Source organism: Linepithema humile, chromosome 7 (assembly GCF_040581485.1).
Source record: "Linepithema humile isolate Giens D197 chromosome 7, Lhum_UNIL_v1.0, whole genome shotgun sequence".
NCBI lineage: Eukaryota > Metazoa > Arthropoda > Insecta > Hymenoptera > Formicidae > Linepithema > Linepithema humile.
This window is the reverse complement of record NC_090134.1, coordinates 16,300,285-16,316,823: the sequence shown is the minus strand read 5'-3', so window position 1 is coordinate 16,316,823 and position 16,539 is coordinate 16,300,285. Positions and strand designations below refer to the sequence as shown.

The window sequence follows — 16,539 nt, the reverse complement described above, 5'->3', positions numbered from 1 at the left end:
TGTACAATCGCCAAGTACAATGGGGTGCAACGATAGCGCACGCTAGAGATTCACTGAACTGCTCAAGTTCGCCCGACCCGCGCTCGTTTGGTGCATCTGCATCGCGCGTTATCGTTGCGCGTTATCGTTCTATATTGTGCATAAATCTACCGAGTAATCGATATCCGGACGTATTCATATTTAAAATCATTTTATTACGTATCGCAGCGTATAAAACTGTATAAAATTAAGTCGAAAATAATAAAAATGAATGCAAGAATAATCGCACTAATGAATGAATGAATTGCTCAGAGATCTAAATCCGTAATGAATTTCGCGCAGCTAAGCCAGGTAGCATGGGAACGCGAGTGCAGGCTGACTTATTATCGCGAGAAACGGGTAGATTGACCCGCGGTATGAATGATAAATCTCGACTAGGCAAATACAGTGATTTAACATTCGCTAACGAGTCATCTATATGGTAAACAGAGGGGCTGACTGCCGGTAGCTCACGGTTCTCGCCTATAATGGCGACCGCCCTCCATGCCGTGCCACAATATCAAATACCCCCGCCTCGCCCGTTGCATGGATTTAACCGATGAGCTAACATTTGGACGAGTTCCCAAATTCGCTTTTACCACGACATTGGCGCCGCGTCGAGTGCCAGAGGTGCTATTTCACACGATATCGCCGTTCGGATTGTGTAAAGTTAGCACCCCGACATAAAAATTTCATAGTTCCGACCGAAGCTTCAGCTTCTTTTTGAAGAGTTGTATAATTTTCTGATATTTATTTTAAAAATTCCATTAACAGCGTCATAGCTGCATTTGAAAAATGGGACGCTATTTTTACACTTGATTTCGAATGGTCAAATAGTTCTGAATAACTCATGCTTTTTTTTTTTAAATACCAGAATTTTTGATTAATAAAAAATATTTGTATTACCGTATAAAAAAAAAAATTTCGCGTTGCGTTAATATTGACATCAAGATCCAATTATTATCGCTATTTAGAAAAGAAGTAAAAAATATTTCAATGCGTGAGCGCTTGTGCAATTTTTGTGTTTACATCATTGGGTCGCATATGAAATTCCAATCGTAAACGTATAATGGACTTATCCCGTGAACTTAAAGATCTAATTTTATGGATCAAAAATATATTGCGTCACGTCCATAAAAATGAAGCAAATACTCTTAGCTGAAGATGGAAGTAAAAGCATTTCCTTTAAAGTAAAAGCACGAAACAGCATATCCCATATTTTGTATGTGCAACCTTTTCCTTTTACTACGGGACATTCGCTTTGTATTTCGAAATATTTGCTCGTAAACGTCTCTCATCACTTTCAAAAGGTTTTAATATCTTTATTCATATTTCTCGACATACATTTGTCCCGGTAAACAAAAGCAAACGTATTTATTCCGTTTTATTCGTATGACCTATTATCGTGTTTCAAACCGCAAACACGTCGTCGCGAAAGAAGCGGATTTTCTCGCGATGACGTAAGATCGCGAAAATATCCAGCGGAAAGAAACTCTGTCATCTGAAAATTTAGAAGACAGTATCAATTTCAAGAATCGAGCTTCCAGGTCTTTCCCGCCGTCGCAGGCAGCGTCCGAGAAAGTCGCTTATTGAACGGAGAAAGTCAGCCTGGTACGCCAAAGCCATTTTTCCATAGCTTGATCTATGGTATCAATTTGGCCGCGGCGAATTCTTGGTTGACGTTTGAAATCGTTATTTATTACTCGTAAGTCCGCGGAAGGTGGAGCGTCCGTGAACCAAATTGGATCGTGATCGAACGAAAGTGACTTTTGATATAGCGCCCTTTTATATTCAACCGGGCTCGTGTATTTAATTTTTTATAATAATAGATCTGTATTAAGTTTTTTCAAGCGATTTGAACGTTAAAAAACTTTACTTGCCGAAAGCGCACATCTCATATCTTTCGTCGCGAAGATAATTGTAATTAAAATAAGTATGCCTGATGTGTTATTCTAACTTTCGTCACCGCAACTTTGTCCGAAACACTAGTGTCTCTGAGAGGCAAAGACACAGCCTCCAAATGCGTATCACAAACACTGCATAATTGGCAGAGAATTCAACGGGCAGCGCAAAGCGAAATCGTCGACCCGTAAAGCGACACTGTGCTTCCGGTTCGCGTATTCGGCTCTGAAGTCTGAAACGTTATCTCGGCTTCACGGAATCCCGTCCCGAAATATTTTCAAGAGTGAGCACCAGACATCCAGATATTACACGGTTGCTTTTTCCACCGTATCTTTTGCCAAAATGAGAAAGTAAAAGATTACTTTCCTTTTTGAGGATTGTTATTACACGCATAATATCTTATTATATATATAATATGTTATTATCTCTTTCTCTTTTTTAACGTTGCGTTTTCCACGGTGCAAAATATTTATGAAACGATTTTGCAGAAAGCACGTATTCAGAATAAAAAGAGATTATGATCGTGAATTGGACCAATGTCCGCGAGCATTTCATAACAAATATAAACGAGCGATAACGCGGAAGCAAATGAAAATGAGCTAAACATAATTACGCGAAACCCAGTTAACGGGCTTGCATTTCGCGCGAATTCAAAGAAAAATATTTACCCGCGAATCTCAATTTAGATTAAATCGCTATATCGAGAGAAATTATAAAACGCATTCGCAATCACGAAATGTATGCTGAATGCTCCCCCCCTCTCGAAGCGTCGTCGCGAGGCGTCTAAGTATTAGCGGGCGGGACGAATCTACCGCCGCCGCGGACTTTCATCGGATAGAGAACCCTGAAGGATTTCGGAGGTTGGGGTAAGAGCGAACTGCTGTACCATGCAATGGATCGGATTAAATATTATTATGAGGAAGAACGAGACGTGTCGTGCCGCACGGTACAGTCTTCGCTCCGCATTCCATCTCCCTGTCGGTCGCCGCTATCCCTCCCTCCCCTCCCCCCCGTTCTCTCTTTCCAACGACTCTTTCCTGCTGCCAACCCCCGGCGACGGTCTCCAACACCCATCTTCCCGTTCCGTGGAAGCTGTGCTTGCGCGTTCTGAAACCGAAGTCTCGAAAGTTTGGCCCCTTCCCGACGCTGCCCGCCATCGACTATGCCGCGAGGAATGCATTTTTCATATCCTCACGATATTACCGCTTCCCGTTCCGTCCGCTGTATTAATCGGTCTGGAAAGCGCGGGAGGACGCGACGGGAGGAAAAAAAGTTGCGCGACGACGCGGCGCGAATTCGAGGAGAATCGCGCCACGCGAGTCGCCGCGCACGCGCGCGCGATATATAAGTGAAGAAAAACCGCAAAGATCGGACAAACAGCTGCCTTGAATGCATCTTAATTTCAACGATATTGTATCTTTGGTACATAGACTTTACTTTAAATTTTTTTCTTTTCGACTTTCGACGAGTATTTGTGCAAACTTTGGCGAGTATTTTCGCGACGTAGCCGCGGAAGTGCGCGCGTTACGATCAAAATCTAATTAGCATTCGATCGACTTGTTCTTAATTATATCACGTGTCGTAGCGCGGAATACGCTTGATGAAAAGAAATCAACAATGGGTAAAAAGACCAAGTAATTAAAACCGCTCGAGGAGCGAGGCGAGGAGGATACGTAAAGACCATCTTCTTTGACGACTTTTCTCTCGCCGGTCGACGACCGGAATATTCTCGACGGGAACACTTTTCGTATCGAACATTACAGACTCGCAGACGATCTTCGATGAGAGCTGCTTTTGTCCCGGACACGGCGACCGTTCGGTAATTCCACGGAGAGCTCCAATAATTTTGATATGTAAATACAAGGTGGAATCCTTGTTTCGCGGTATCGGTCTGATTAAAATATCCCGAGCGCTCGGATTACCGCGAACTCGTCGCGGGAGCTGTCCCAGCCAGACATCTTATCCCTACTTAGGGACCTCTCCTCCCGATCGGAATAGTCGGATGAGCCAAGTGAGCCTTCGTTATCGAATCGTCGAGAACAGTCGACGAGCGATATGCGCGTTTAGCAAAATCGTGTCGAATCTCAAATTGCGTTTGCTTTTTTTCAAGCGACCGGCGCAAGAATTTCTATTAAATGCACGAAGCAATTGCTCGCTTGATGTTATTGATTATATTCCTCGCGCGCAATGCTCGACAGCCGCCAGTAATTGGCAATAATTGCCTTATAGTTTGCATTTTTTGTCGATGTGGGAGAGAGACGCGCGTAACCGCGAAGAGAGAAGAAACGCGTACTTTGACACGGAAAATTGAAAGTGCTGAGATGCAGCGCTACGTTGTGTGTCCGCTGAATAATAATTAGCACCGACGATTCGTCGAGTATTCGGACGTGCCAAGATCTTCATCTCGCGATTCTTCTGATATCGAATTTCCCTCCTACTCGAGTTTCGCGCGGACGCGACGACAGAATTAAAAAAGGGCGCGCTGACTTCGATGAGGGTGAATGAACAATTAATAGTGGGAGCAGGAGGGGGAGTGATTCAACGCCGGCGGACGCCGTGGAGCGAGCCGGGACAGTGAAACGCGGGGGCGGCGGTCGGGGTTATAATGACGAGGCACTAAATAACAGCGGCGACCGTTAAGAAATGACGAGATAAAAACCTTCGTGGATCGTTAGCGAGCGTCCCGGCCATTTCTTATTCTTCTCTCCGCTCGATCTCTCCCTTCTCTCTTTTCCGCCGCTCTTTTATGCGAAATGGACTCCTTCGCTCCTCGTCGAATATTTCTCTCTTCTCCCGCGTCGGTCCTCCGCCCGCTACGCTCCTCCCATTTTCTCTCTTTGCCCTCGTCTTCCTACTCAATTCTCGCGCCCCTTACAGAAACTTTTAATGTAATTGCCGCGGGACGTGAAAACCGCTGATACCGTTACCCCCGCCGGCCCGGAGAAATCCGATCCGTGAAAATAAGTCGAGATAGCGGCCGCTCTTTCCCCCCCGGTGAAATCCCACCCACTATTCGCCCTTTTTCTCGGTCCTTTTCTCGCCAAGCGCCCCTCTCCTCGAAAAATTGTTTCATCTGCTCCTGCCGAGTCCCGTTTAATTTCCACTCTCGAGACCGTCCCTGATAACGTCACGAACGTCCTTTTCTTGAGAATCTATCTCCTTTCGCGCGCCTTTATCATGAGCTTTTCATGATTCCTTTCCTCCCCAAAAACCCTCCGGGTATTTTTCTATATTATATATTTTATACTTGCGTTTAGCATTCATTAGCAATTCTGTATTGTAAAGAGAAGGGTTTACAGCCGTTCTGAAAATACAACGATAAAATTTTCGATTTTGCTGTTGTAAAAGGCGGAATCTTGGTCGAGTAAAACTTGTGATATTCAAACTGGAATAAAACAATTGTTGTTCCACGTTATCAAAACATTATACAACACTTTACTCTAGTTTGAATATCGTAAGCGCTGCTCTAATCGCACACGCGCGGATTATAAGCCAGGAGAGCGTCGCTCTCGGCTGGTCGTGATATCCCGAAGACGCCCGGACGCCGACGATACCGAAACACCTCTAACGATATTATTACGCGGTTCATTTAAGTTAGATAACAATGACTCTATATAGCCATCTCGGAGCTGGTGCAAGGAGGGAAACAGCTACCATGGTACAATATCCGCCACATCTCTCGCTTCCAGCCTAATTACTTTCCGGCCTCCGGCAGCGACGGCGGCGGCGTCAGCAACGAAGCAGCGGAGAATGAGGGTTAGGGCCACCTCCATCGACCCCACTCAGCGAGCTACCTCTGACCCAACACGGCGTAAGATGGGTAAGGTAAGTAGATAGGCACGACGTATCCAGGTTGAGCCACCTGGCCGGCTCGGTGGGGCGGCCGTCTATTCGCGTAAGGAAGAGAACGAGAGAGAATTCCTCCTTACCGTTCTTCTTTTGTTTTATTTCTTATACCCCAGTTTAATTAGTTCCCCGATAATACTCGCTATCTCTCCTCCGCAGAGCGGAGGAACCTCACTCCGCCGGAGCCGAGAAGCCCGCCCGAACATACCGACCCGTCGGTCCACCTCGATCCGTCCGCCCGGCATCCCCCGTAGCGTTCCGCAAGCCGACCGATCGGCGAGCCATCTCCGCCATTGAATCTAATTTCGACGATCGTTTCTGCGGGCGATATTTTCTCCATGTGCTTATATTCCGCAGGCTGTCGCTGACGCGAAAAGATAACTCGACCGACTGACAAAGATAATTCAAAGAAAATTGCGAAAGTCTTGCAGAAACTTTGCGAAAATGTCACATTTTGGCAAAAATGTTGTTCAAAGGATGAAAACATCCTTTCACAAAAAACTCGATATCTTTACACTTTTCTGAAAATTATATGATGTGCTGCAAAAATATTTAATATCAAATTTCATGGTTTTTTCCTGATTTAGGAATTTTTTGATTTCTGATAAGAGATTTAAAAAAATAAAATTTTAACATAACATTAACCATCTACTTGCTCAATTTTTAATTATCATTGGATTGTTGGATCCAATCTATTTCTCTTTTGTTTCTTCATCTTGAATTTCGCGCTTTCAACGTCCATATTGTATAGGGTTTTGGGTATTGATTTGGTCCATGAATTCTAGGTTAGTATGTTTCAGATGAGCTCAGAGAGCACGTGTTCTCGATGTGTAGTTGACCATGACACATTTTTATTATAATTTTTATTGTGATACGCTTTATCATGGATTATTTTTATGATCTTCGAATCTTAGGATATTCTTGTTCTACAAAGTAAGCAATATAAAACCTTTTCTTTACTTTATTTTATTTTAGCTTATTGTAAACTTTGAGCCTTATTTTTAACGCTGATTTTTATTTACTGTTGTTTCTTCATCTTTTGCTTGAGACTTCCTCATTTTTTGAGAAATTAATGGTGTTGTAACTTTTAGATCAGTGATTACATTCAACGTTCATCTCGCATACGTATATTATTTCTTAATTGTGTCATTCTAAACAAGCAAATTAATTTTATCAATATGCGCTGAAAAATTAAAATTGCTATACTCTTTTCTTAACTTTTCCTTCTTTCGCTCGCACAACTTTACCAATACACCCACTGACTCATCAGAGAAAATATTACGTTTGCGGCTGATCGATTGATAATTCAGCAACGCGCCAGAATTACAACATGGCAAAATTTACGAATCTCTCCCCCGAGTGAATATAACTTTACGAGACGAAATTCACGAGGTACCGTCGATCGAAGGCACCGGTCGGCCGAAACGCCAACAATAACTCGCGCTTTCCGTACGAGCTACGTAGCCGATTTCCAGGCAAGCTTCCAACCGGGAAACGATTCGGCCTGTCCAAGTCGTATGTTTGTTTTGGAACAGCCGCAATGTGCCGGCCGTTCTCTCCTACCATCGTACGGGTTGCCGCCGCCGCCGCCGCTATCTCCCATTGCCACCCATCGTCCATCCGATATGTAACCCCTCTCCCGAGAACGGCGGCGGTGGCCGCGGTAGCTCCGGTGAAAGAGCACCCTTTCGGGGTTTGTGATGCGTGCAGATGGTCGTGCACAGGGAAATCACGCGTGACTGCGCGCAACTGTACGGCCACTACCGAATGCGAAACGTTCGGCCGACCGACGCCAATTAGGCCAATGACGCTTCGTGCCACCTATGATAATGGTAACGCTCGCCTCACCACCCCGATGCGACCTGTACGCGCCCCCGGCAATGAGATGCCAAAGGGGGCAACTGGGAGCGGTGATCGTTGCCGTGATCGCGGCCGCGTGAAACGTTATGTCCTACAAGAACGCGCCACATTTGTTTGTTTCGAAAAATTACGACGCGCTTGGTTTATTTCATATCCAAATAATGTGAATTTCGATAGTTATATTTGAATCGATATAATATTGAAATTCTGCTCTCGCTAATAATTATTTAATTATCAAAAAAATATATATGTGTGAAAAAATTCCACGCTTCGATTTCATAAAGATATAGTTTTAACATTTTGCGCATTTTTCTTAATTCAGTTGTTTTTTATTTCAGCTTCTTAATCAGTTGTAAAGTTAATATCGCATATTTATATTCAATATTTATAATTAGAATAATCTTTGCAATGGTTTTCATAATTTTTTAACATTTTCCATAATTTTAGCGCACTTGTGCAACGTAAATTTTTATTCTATTTACATACTTATAAATTATTACTTGTTATTTGTGGTTACATTTTATTTATGATTTTAATTCAGAATACATCAAACAAACATAACTTATCTATAAAATATCTTTATTTCTCTACAAATACAATATAATTCTACTCAATTTATCTTATCAGTAATTATCTCTGCATTGTTTAGTTATGCAAACAACTCCAAAATAGCGTACTTTACCATTACGCAGTTTTAGTCGAAAAAGTAGACGACACAAATGAAAACGGAAATCATCCAATGAGATGTCGAAGTCAATTTTAATAGTGCCGATCCTGTGGTTTGTCGTCGATGCTGCTCGCATACTTGGAGTCTTCCCAGATATATCTTACAGCCACCAGGTTTTTCTTTTTTAATTTTGCCAAATTATAAAATTATTCTTTAAATTACAAAGTATAAAATAAGTTTTTTTTTAGATTTTTCTTCAATATAGAAACGGATATTTATTTCAAAACATCTATAAAGTCTCGTCTTAATCGATAAAACATGAGAATTTTTTGTTGAGAACAATTTTTGTTAGAATAGCTTTACGCGCGGGAAATAAATCACGATTTAAGGTTTCTTATAAATTTCTTTTTAATCTTTCTAAAGTTTTTCTGAATTTTTTGATAAAATGTTTGAAAATATAATAACTAACATTCACCCATATTCGTAGGTGGCCTTTAGACCATTAATGATGGAATTATCGCAAAGAGGTCACGATATAATCATTTTTACAACTTTCCCTATGAACAACTCCACTCTTCAGAATTACACCGAAGTGGAATTGTGTTTGACTAGTTCTGTGCAAAATATCAACATATATTCAATAAATAGACTCTCAGAGCTTCTACGGGCATTAAATGTGCGCAGCGTGATAATCAGCGACGAAACGTTATCCCATCCTGTCATGCAGCGACTTATATCGCCGAACAGTGGCGAGAAGTTCGACTTGATCATCGTCCAAAGCATCTTTTATGATTCACTTTACGCGTTATCAGTACGCTTTAACGCTCCGATAATCGCAATTTCATCAATACCATTGTTATCTTGGCAGCACTTCGTGTTCGGTAGGCAGAATGTGTTTATTATCCGTGAAACGTCATGTAATTATTATTACACCATCAGAGAGAAAAAGAGTTAAAGCTCGTTATTGGACTTTTCTTATATCGTAGGAAATCCTCTGTTGGCGGCTTATTCACCGAACTCATTAACGAACTTGGACGAAAATATGAATCTGTGGGAACGTTTCGTCAATCTGTACTCATCCCTTTATCAGATATACTGGTATTGGTACGAGCTCATCCCTGCACATGAAAAGATCAGCAGGAAACATTTCGGGGATAGCGTGCCGCCCGTCCATCAACTCATTTCAAATATCACTCTGTTGCTGTCGAATTTTCATCCGTTCATTTATCCTCGCGCAAACATTCCTGCAATAATTCCTATAAGTGGATACCGTCCAGTGTCGCAGAAAGAAGGCCTGCCACAGGTAGTTATAAACCAAGCAACGTAATGTTACGAATGCCATGAGATTGCGTTATGATATCTGCTAATGTTGAAAAATATTTTCAACATATTTTTGGTACAAAAGCACATTATTGCAAGAAATTTTTAATATACATTGCATTTCTATTATTTGCGCTACAACGTTGATTTTTAGATCAAAGCAAATTTATTTAAAGCGAAAAAACACTCATATTTTCGAATCCATTTCAGGATTTGGAGAAAATATTGAACGATGCGAAACAAGGATACGTATATTTCAGTTTGGGCTCAAACATTAAAAGTAATACGTTGTCTGACGAAAGGCGTAACATGTTGCTACGAGCTTTTGCGAAATTGCCGTATAAAGTATTATGGAAATTCGAATCCGAATTTCTTCCGGATAAACCTAATAACGTCATTATTAGGAAGTGGTTGCCGCAGCAAGAAATTTTAGGTTCGTAATTTTTAACGTGGAGTTTGTGTCTGAGATACACAGAATTCTACAATAGAGGAATTAAATCACAATAGCGCTTTTGATATCCGCAAAATATTGCTTTTATTTGCGAAAATATGTCTAAAAAATATTGCGTTTTTGATCCGCAAAATATTGCTTTTATTTGCGAAAGTATGTCTAAAAAATTTTACGCGGTGAAAATAATAGTTTATCTTATTAGCACATCCGAACATACGACTCTTCGTCTATCAAGGAGGACTGCAGAGTACCGAGGAAGCGATAGGAAACGGAGTACCTGTAATTGGCTTTCCCTTTTTCGCTGACCAATTTTACAATGTAAAAATGCTCCTAGTTTTTACAACGGGAAAGATGTTATCGTTCAAAAATACCAACGAAGACGAATTCCGAGCAGCCATACTTGAGGTCATTACGAATTCCAGGTAATAAGTTAATGAGACGAAATCTTTTTTCAAAATGAACTTACGTCTATCTTTTAAAAAATATGCGTATCCGATTATCTGATGTTTCTAATGTCAAAATAATTAACTCGTTTGCCTGCTGTCTTTTTATCCTTAGTTATAAAGAAAACATGCTGAAAATGCGAGACCTGTTGCGAGACCTGCCATACGATCCACTCGACAATGCCGTTTGGTGGACCGAGCATGTCATACGTCACAAAGGAGCGCCACATCTTCGAAATAAGTCACGAGATATGCCCTGGTACCAGATTCTGCTGTTAGACATAATGGCAGTTGTGATCGGAGCAATTATTCTCGTTGTACTGGTTATCATTGTATTTCTTGCAATGATTAAACGTTACTTATTTAGGATTAACAAGCAGCTTTTGCCAGCAAAGAAACGGCCAATGCACAACGCGAAGAAGCAACAATGACATTTTCGAGGGCTGATCAAAAGGTAAAACTTCTTGTAGTATCCTGTAGTAATTTTCTATATAATAAATCTACACTACAATTTTCTATGGTATTATTTTATATGTATTATTATGTCCGAGATTCTCGCGATCGCATACGTGCGAAATGAATATAACACTTTTATAATAAAACAGAGAATCTTTAATAACGCAATCAACGTCCGAACAACGAGTTAATAAATCAATATATTCGAATTGCAATACAATCGCGCGAAAGCGTTCGTACGCGGCTCGCAAAAACCGACTCTCTTTTTTTATATTGCTGACTAGTTGCCTCGGGGATGAAATCTCTCTATTTTTATTTTTCTTTATATTGCAGCAAAACCGCCGATTTTTCGTTCTCAATCGAAGCGAATGCAACAGTATTTAGAACAATTTTATTTCTCTTTGCGACAGCAATTCTGTGAGATTTTATCCGAAAACAATAATAATAACACTATGATTTTGCTTTTTTTAATCCTAGCATAGTGCGCGTAGCAGTTTTATAAATCTAGTGGCAAAAGTATCGCAAAAACGTAAGACACCATGGTGATGCAGAATAATTAATTTTTCTTGAGCTCTTACAGCATTTAATAATGCAATTAAACACTCGATTTTATAAATTATGACATTATAACTCGTGTAAAACAAATCAGGGAATATTTATGGATAAATTATATCCTGTGGTTACGAGGTATCGAAATAATCCTCTGAACTCTCCCCTCTCTGCGGCACAAATTTAAATTTAATTTCATAATAAAATGCTGCGAATGGTCTCTCTTTCCATGAGTTTCCATTCACAATTTCTGGTTACGATATTCAAAATATTCGCTGGAAAAATTGCTCGCTCCTGCCGGCACGTCCATTTCGGCGGGAAGGGATGAGGAGAAGGGGTGAGATAGGCGTACGTTTCAATAGCAATGAGCCGCGAAATTGCTTTACGCAATCGGCCATTATTTGCTTGAAAATTTTGCCGCGTATCCGCGAACGACTCGCCGTTTGATATGATACGAATATTATTCAATGTGCATCGCCGAGCGCGTTTGATTGCGCGCCGATCGCGCAATTATTGATGGTACAGCGGCGTGAGGAGGGCCCTTTTGCCGTGTAATAAAACGCGACCGCAGATGCACATATGCGAACCGCGTGCGTACTTACACGCGTACACGCGGTTATCGCGCTCGTATCTCTGCGTAAACGTGAATCGAAGAAGCGAGTAGAATCAACGAGCAGTGGCTACAATGCAACGAGGCGATTAAAATTTTATGAAACTTGTTAATATTATATTAATATTTAATATGAAATATATATGCGCCGTTATTAGTGATGAAAATTTAAAAAAAACCTTAGATAAAATATTGGAAAAGTATTTTGCAGATACGAACAAAAATAATTTTTGCAGTAAAATTGCTGCTCATTCGACAGTGATTGCGTAAGCAACGCACTGTTCAAAAATAAACAATATACGATGAATGTTTCATATTCAGTTGGCTTGTGAATTTTCCCGGAAAGCAGTAAGCGCGCGCGCCACATGCTATATTCTCGAATTAATATTATTAGGCCTTTGGGCCATTCCCACTCGTCGATCATTCTCGCTCGCGCGTATCCTATCGCGACTGTCATTCTTCGTCCATTTTACAAAAAAGATGTGATTCTAGCAGTTTTAAAAATTTTGTGTGGGATATTAGTCCATAATAATAATGCTGCGTCGTCGTTTCGATATTGATCTCTTGATAGTTTTATTAATTTGAAAGCATATAAGACGTACGCGTACAGGGTGTACAAATGTAAAAAGCGGACAACAAAAAACAAACTGTTAAAATCAATGAAGTAATAGTCTTCCTTGCAGAACATATCAAAAATGATTAAATATTGATTTGACAGGCTTTCAACCGAAATATTTGAAAGTCATCCCTCTCAGATTTATTTCGCGCGCGTCATCAAAACACTTTAGTCCCTGCTATTATCAACGATAATTTATCATTGTGCGTGCTTTCCATCGCTTACTCCGACATCTTGAGAAAGAAATTTTTACACGCGGCGAAAAGAGATCGGCGCCCTCACGAAATGGATGTTTGACAGTATTAAATGATACAGCCCTCTTGTAGCATCAGGCTACAGATTGCCAAATATGCTGTCTGCAAAATTTATGGAAATATATATATATGTTTAATATGTAACTCGATTCGTTCGAAACTTGACAGCGACTCCTTTGGAATTGCAAAAATATCATATTGCGAGTCGCGTCCAATATGATTTGCGATGAAAAACGATTCGTTCTTTTTTTTTTTTTTTTTTTTCGTATTCGAGCACCATCTTATCGCAGCCTCCTTCGATAACGTCAAGTTCGAGGTCTGTGTTAAGAGGACGAGAAAGTACAGACGGAGAGTGTAAGGGAGCAGCGGCGGTCGGGCTGAAAGGGGCGAATACCTTTTAGGAGCTTAGAGATTACACTTGGGGACGAGCTAGCAGTAATGCAAAGGTGAGTCTCGCGGGCGCGCAAGCCGCTCATTCCCACGAAGGATTCGACTGAACTTATAATACCCACGATGTGGGATCGGTTGCGGCACACGCTTCGCGCAAGCTCGTCCCCCCCTCCGCGACACCCCGTGACCGACTCGTCGCTCCTCTCTTCTCTCGCGCTTGACGCATTCATAATTCAATATCAAATGCTTCTCTCAATGAGCCTCGTTAGAGCCTGCGAAATTACACATCCGTTATCAATCAATTACGGATCCGATTTATTGCCGCTGGACTGGGAAGTCTTCTTATCCTTATTGATTATGGAATAGGCAGGCAATCGGACCGAAGCGAATTGCTCTGGAGAAGTAATAAGAATAAACGTAAATAAATTGAATGAGTACTTCTTGGTAATACGATAAGAATGTACGATCAAATGTTTCACAGAAATTGCAATGTAATTTTCTTATTGCAAAGAAAATTTTCTTATTGATATTCAAATGCTCATAGTTGGCATAATTCTATATTTATGAATTTCTTCCATGCATCAGGCATTTCTGCTTATATATATTTAGACAAGAAAGCCGAAAAGCTTTCGGAAAGTCGTTATTAAAATATGTATTTATTATAAAAATAATTATTTAAACAATCATTACGCTTATCTACACTTTAATTTCTTGATAACAAATTTTTTGGCTGTATTTAAAATGTAAAGACTATTTTTTTAACTCGCCATCGTGTATATTATTTCTTTCTCAATTTGTAGCGTAATTAATTCTTTGGTTGCGACGGTTGATTAAATTGAATGCAAAATTAGCCATATCCTTCCTCTATGTATAAACGCGACCGCGTTACGCCCCGAAATCCTTACCCTTGACGAAATCGCGACGAGGCTTGTCATTTAATGCGAGAGATACCTTGAATAGCAATATCCATTATCGCGGAATTACAGTCGAACGGACACCTCGTTTCATCGTGATCGGATTAGGCTTTGTAGGGGAAGCGAGGGAAGCGCGCGCGAAGAAGGAAGGCGTGGTTAGCTGACGGGTCGCGTGAAAAAGGAAGCGGGAAATTTCTCAAAGCGGGGAAAGTATCACGTCACGGGAGACGGGAGTGATATCGCTTTAATCTGCCGCGAGGAAATCTTGTAAATAATCGAAGCAATTATCCGGCTCGGTGGCACGAAGACGACGGCGATTCTGCAAAAGAGATCGGCGCAACTTTTCTGCGCGTGATGAGGAAGAGCGAGAGAGAGGGGACACTTGATTCGATTGCGCATAACAACGAATTTATTAATAATATATACATATATGTCACGCAATTGAGAATCGAGTCGACATTGCGAGCCTCGAACAAAGGTCAAAGGTCAGATTAAGATATCAAGTGGGTGCTGCTTATCAAATAATAACAATTACAAAGCCGAGACGGAAACCCCGAAATTATTCGAAACGCAATTTGCGGCGAAATATTTAGCATGCGAAAGCGCTCAAACCCGCGAACGATTAAGCGAGATTTCAATTACACATCGTAAGGCATATCTCATAATTTACTTACGTCCCCGCGATCGCGGCGCGATTGCAAATACCCGACGTGTACACACCTACTCGCATTAACAATGTCTCCTCTCGCCGTCTCTTTGCCGTTCTCACAGTCGCTCTTCCCAGACAGTGTCGCGTATTCATGTGCAACAATCCCGGATCCTGTAATGTGCCCGACGAAAGCTTTCCCTGCATGAATACCCAAGTATGCAAATGTCTCCGCGCCGTTAGACGTTTCTCGTCGCCTTCGAGCGTCACTCGAGAGTTCTTGTTGTCGATGCTCTCCCTCGCGGAGTTGCGCAGCATCGCTGCTTGCTTACGATACCGCACTAATTACGTTTATATTTTAAAAGAAAACTACAGTAATCTGTAAAGCGTGCAATTCTTTGTTACAAGGAACTATCGCGTCCTATGGATTTTTGTCGATAACTCGTTTCGAGAACGCAGCCAGCTTCTCAAATTTTCGCGTGCAATTCTAAAATGCAACACTTTATCTGTTTATACCGAAATAATCGAACAATGATTAATTTCAGTAAATACTAATTCAGCAATTATGATCGGTCATTTTCCGACTATTATGGACATAATCGTTTTGTTTGAATTTTAGCATTAGAATTTTTTTCCAGCTTTCCCAAGTTTAATAATAACAAATCATATATTCACACACCAAATTGAACATCATTACTTCAAATTGTCACATATTTAATACATATGATAAAAATTTGTGATTGAATGATCGTCTTATTCGCAATGTCACAATAGATTTACGTTGAACAAACGCTCATAAATTCAAATAAATGCCAGATCAATGCTATCCGTAATGTGGACGCGGGTAGACCGGGGCTTCGATTCGCGCTTTGATCCTGCAGTATTTATATTGGCCGTCTTTCGGCTGTGCCGCAGAAAAGGCGTATGCCTCCTGGGACGCTGTGGCATCCCGTTGGAATACACCCGGGGGTGCGCGGAAACGCATCCTGGAAATCGGAGAGAGAATGAGTTCTTGACGGTAGTCGGGGCACGTCTCGCAGGATAGAGAGAGGAGCGGACTCCGTCGTCGCCGTGCACTCGTGTGGACACGCGTCGTCGTCATCGTCGTCGTCGTCGTCGTCTGCACGCGTGTCGGGCGGGGGAGGGAACCGGGCCGAAATCAACGACAATAGAGAGAAACGCGCAGCATTCACGTTCCGCACTCTCGGGGATGAGAAAAGCGGATAAGCAGCCATACTAACGAGACCGACGACGATGCACGGAGAGATCACGTCCGGCGCGCACGTCGCCGGCCCGTTCCCGTGGAGAAGAATGGGAGGAAGGGCCGATCCTTCGGCGCGGGCGAAAAAAGGATGCAGGAGAAAAAGGGTTGACGTACAGGGGGAAACGGTCGGGAGGGCAGGGGGGAGGAAAGAACGTGGAAATCGTACCACCGTAGGCGCCGCTTTCGCGATTCGCCTTCTCGATAAAGTAAATAAGAACGTACCGACACGTACGTCGCGTGTACGTGCGAGGCAATAACAGGCGCTCCCTCTCTGCCCTCCCCCCTTCACCCCTCCCCAACCCCGCTGAATATTTTCTCCATTGTACACCCAAC

At 41.8% G+C, this 16,539-nt stretch overlaps 1 protein-coding gene across 2 annotated transcripts; it reads left to right on the top strand.

Moving 5' to 3' along the window:
• Positions 1-6,521: 6,521 nt before the first annotated feature.
• On the top strand, positions 6,522-11,023 carry LOC105678083 (UDP-glycosyltransferase UGT5-like). Of its 2 annotated transcripts, XM_012377131.2 has the most exons (7): positions 6,522-6,699; positions 8,276-8,466; positions 8,781-9,174; positions 9,280-9,596; positions 9,824-10,046; positions 10,267-10,486; positions 10,623-11,023. In XM_012377131.2, exons 2-7 carry the CDS (start codon positions 8,371-8,373, stop codon positions 10,936-10,938), a joined length of 1,566 nt encoding a protein of 521 aa, XP_012232554.2. In that variant the 5' UTR covers positions 6,522-6,699; positions 8,276-8,370; the 3' UTR covers positions 10,939-11,023. The 2 variants fall into 2 exon arrangements, with proteins under 2 accessions (XP_012232554.2, XP_012232546.2); XM_012377123.2 differs by lacking the exon at positions 6,522-6,699 and having other exon boundaries at positions 8,045-8,466.
• The last annotated feature ends 5,516 nt before the right edge of the window (positions 11,024-16,539 follow it).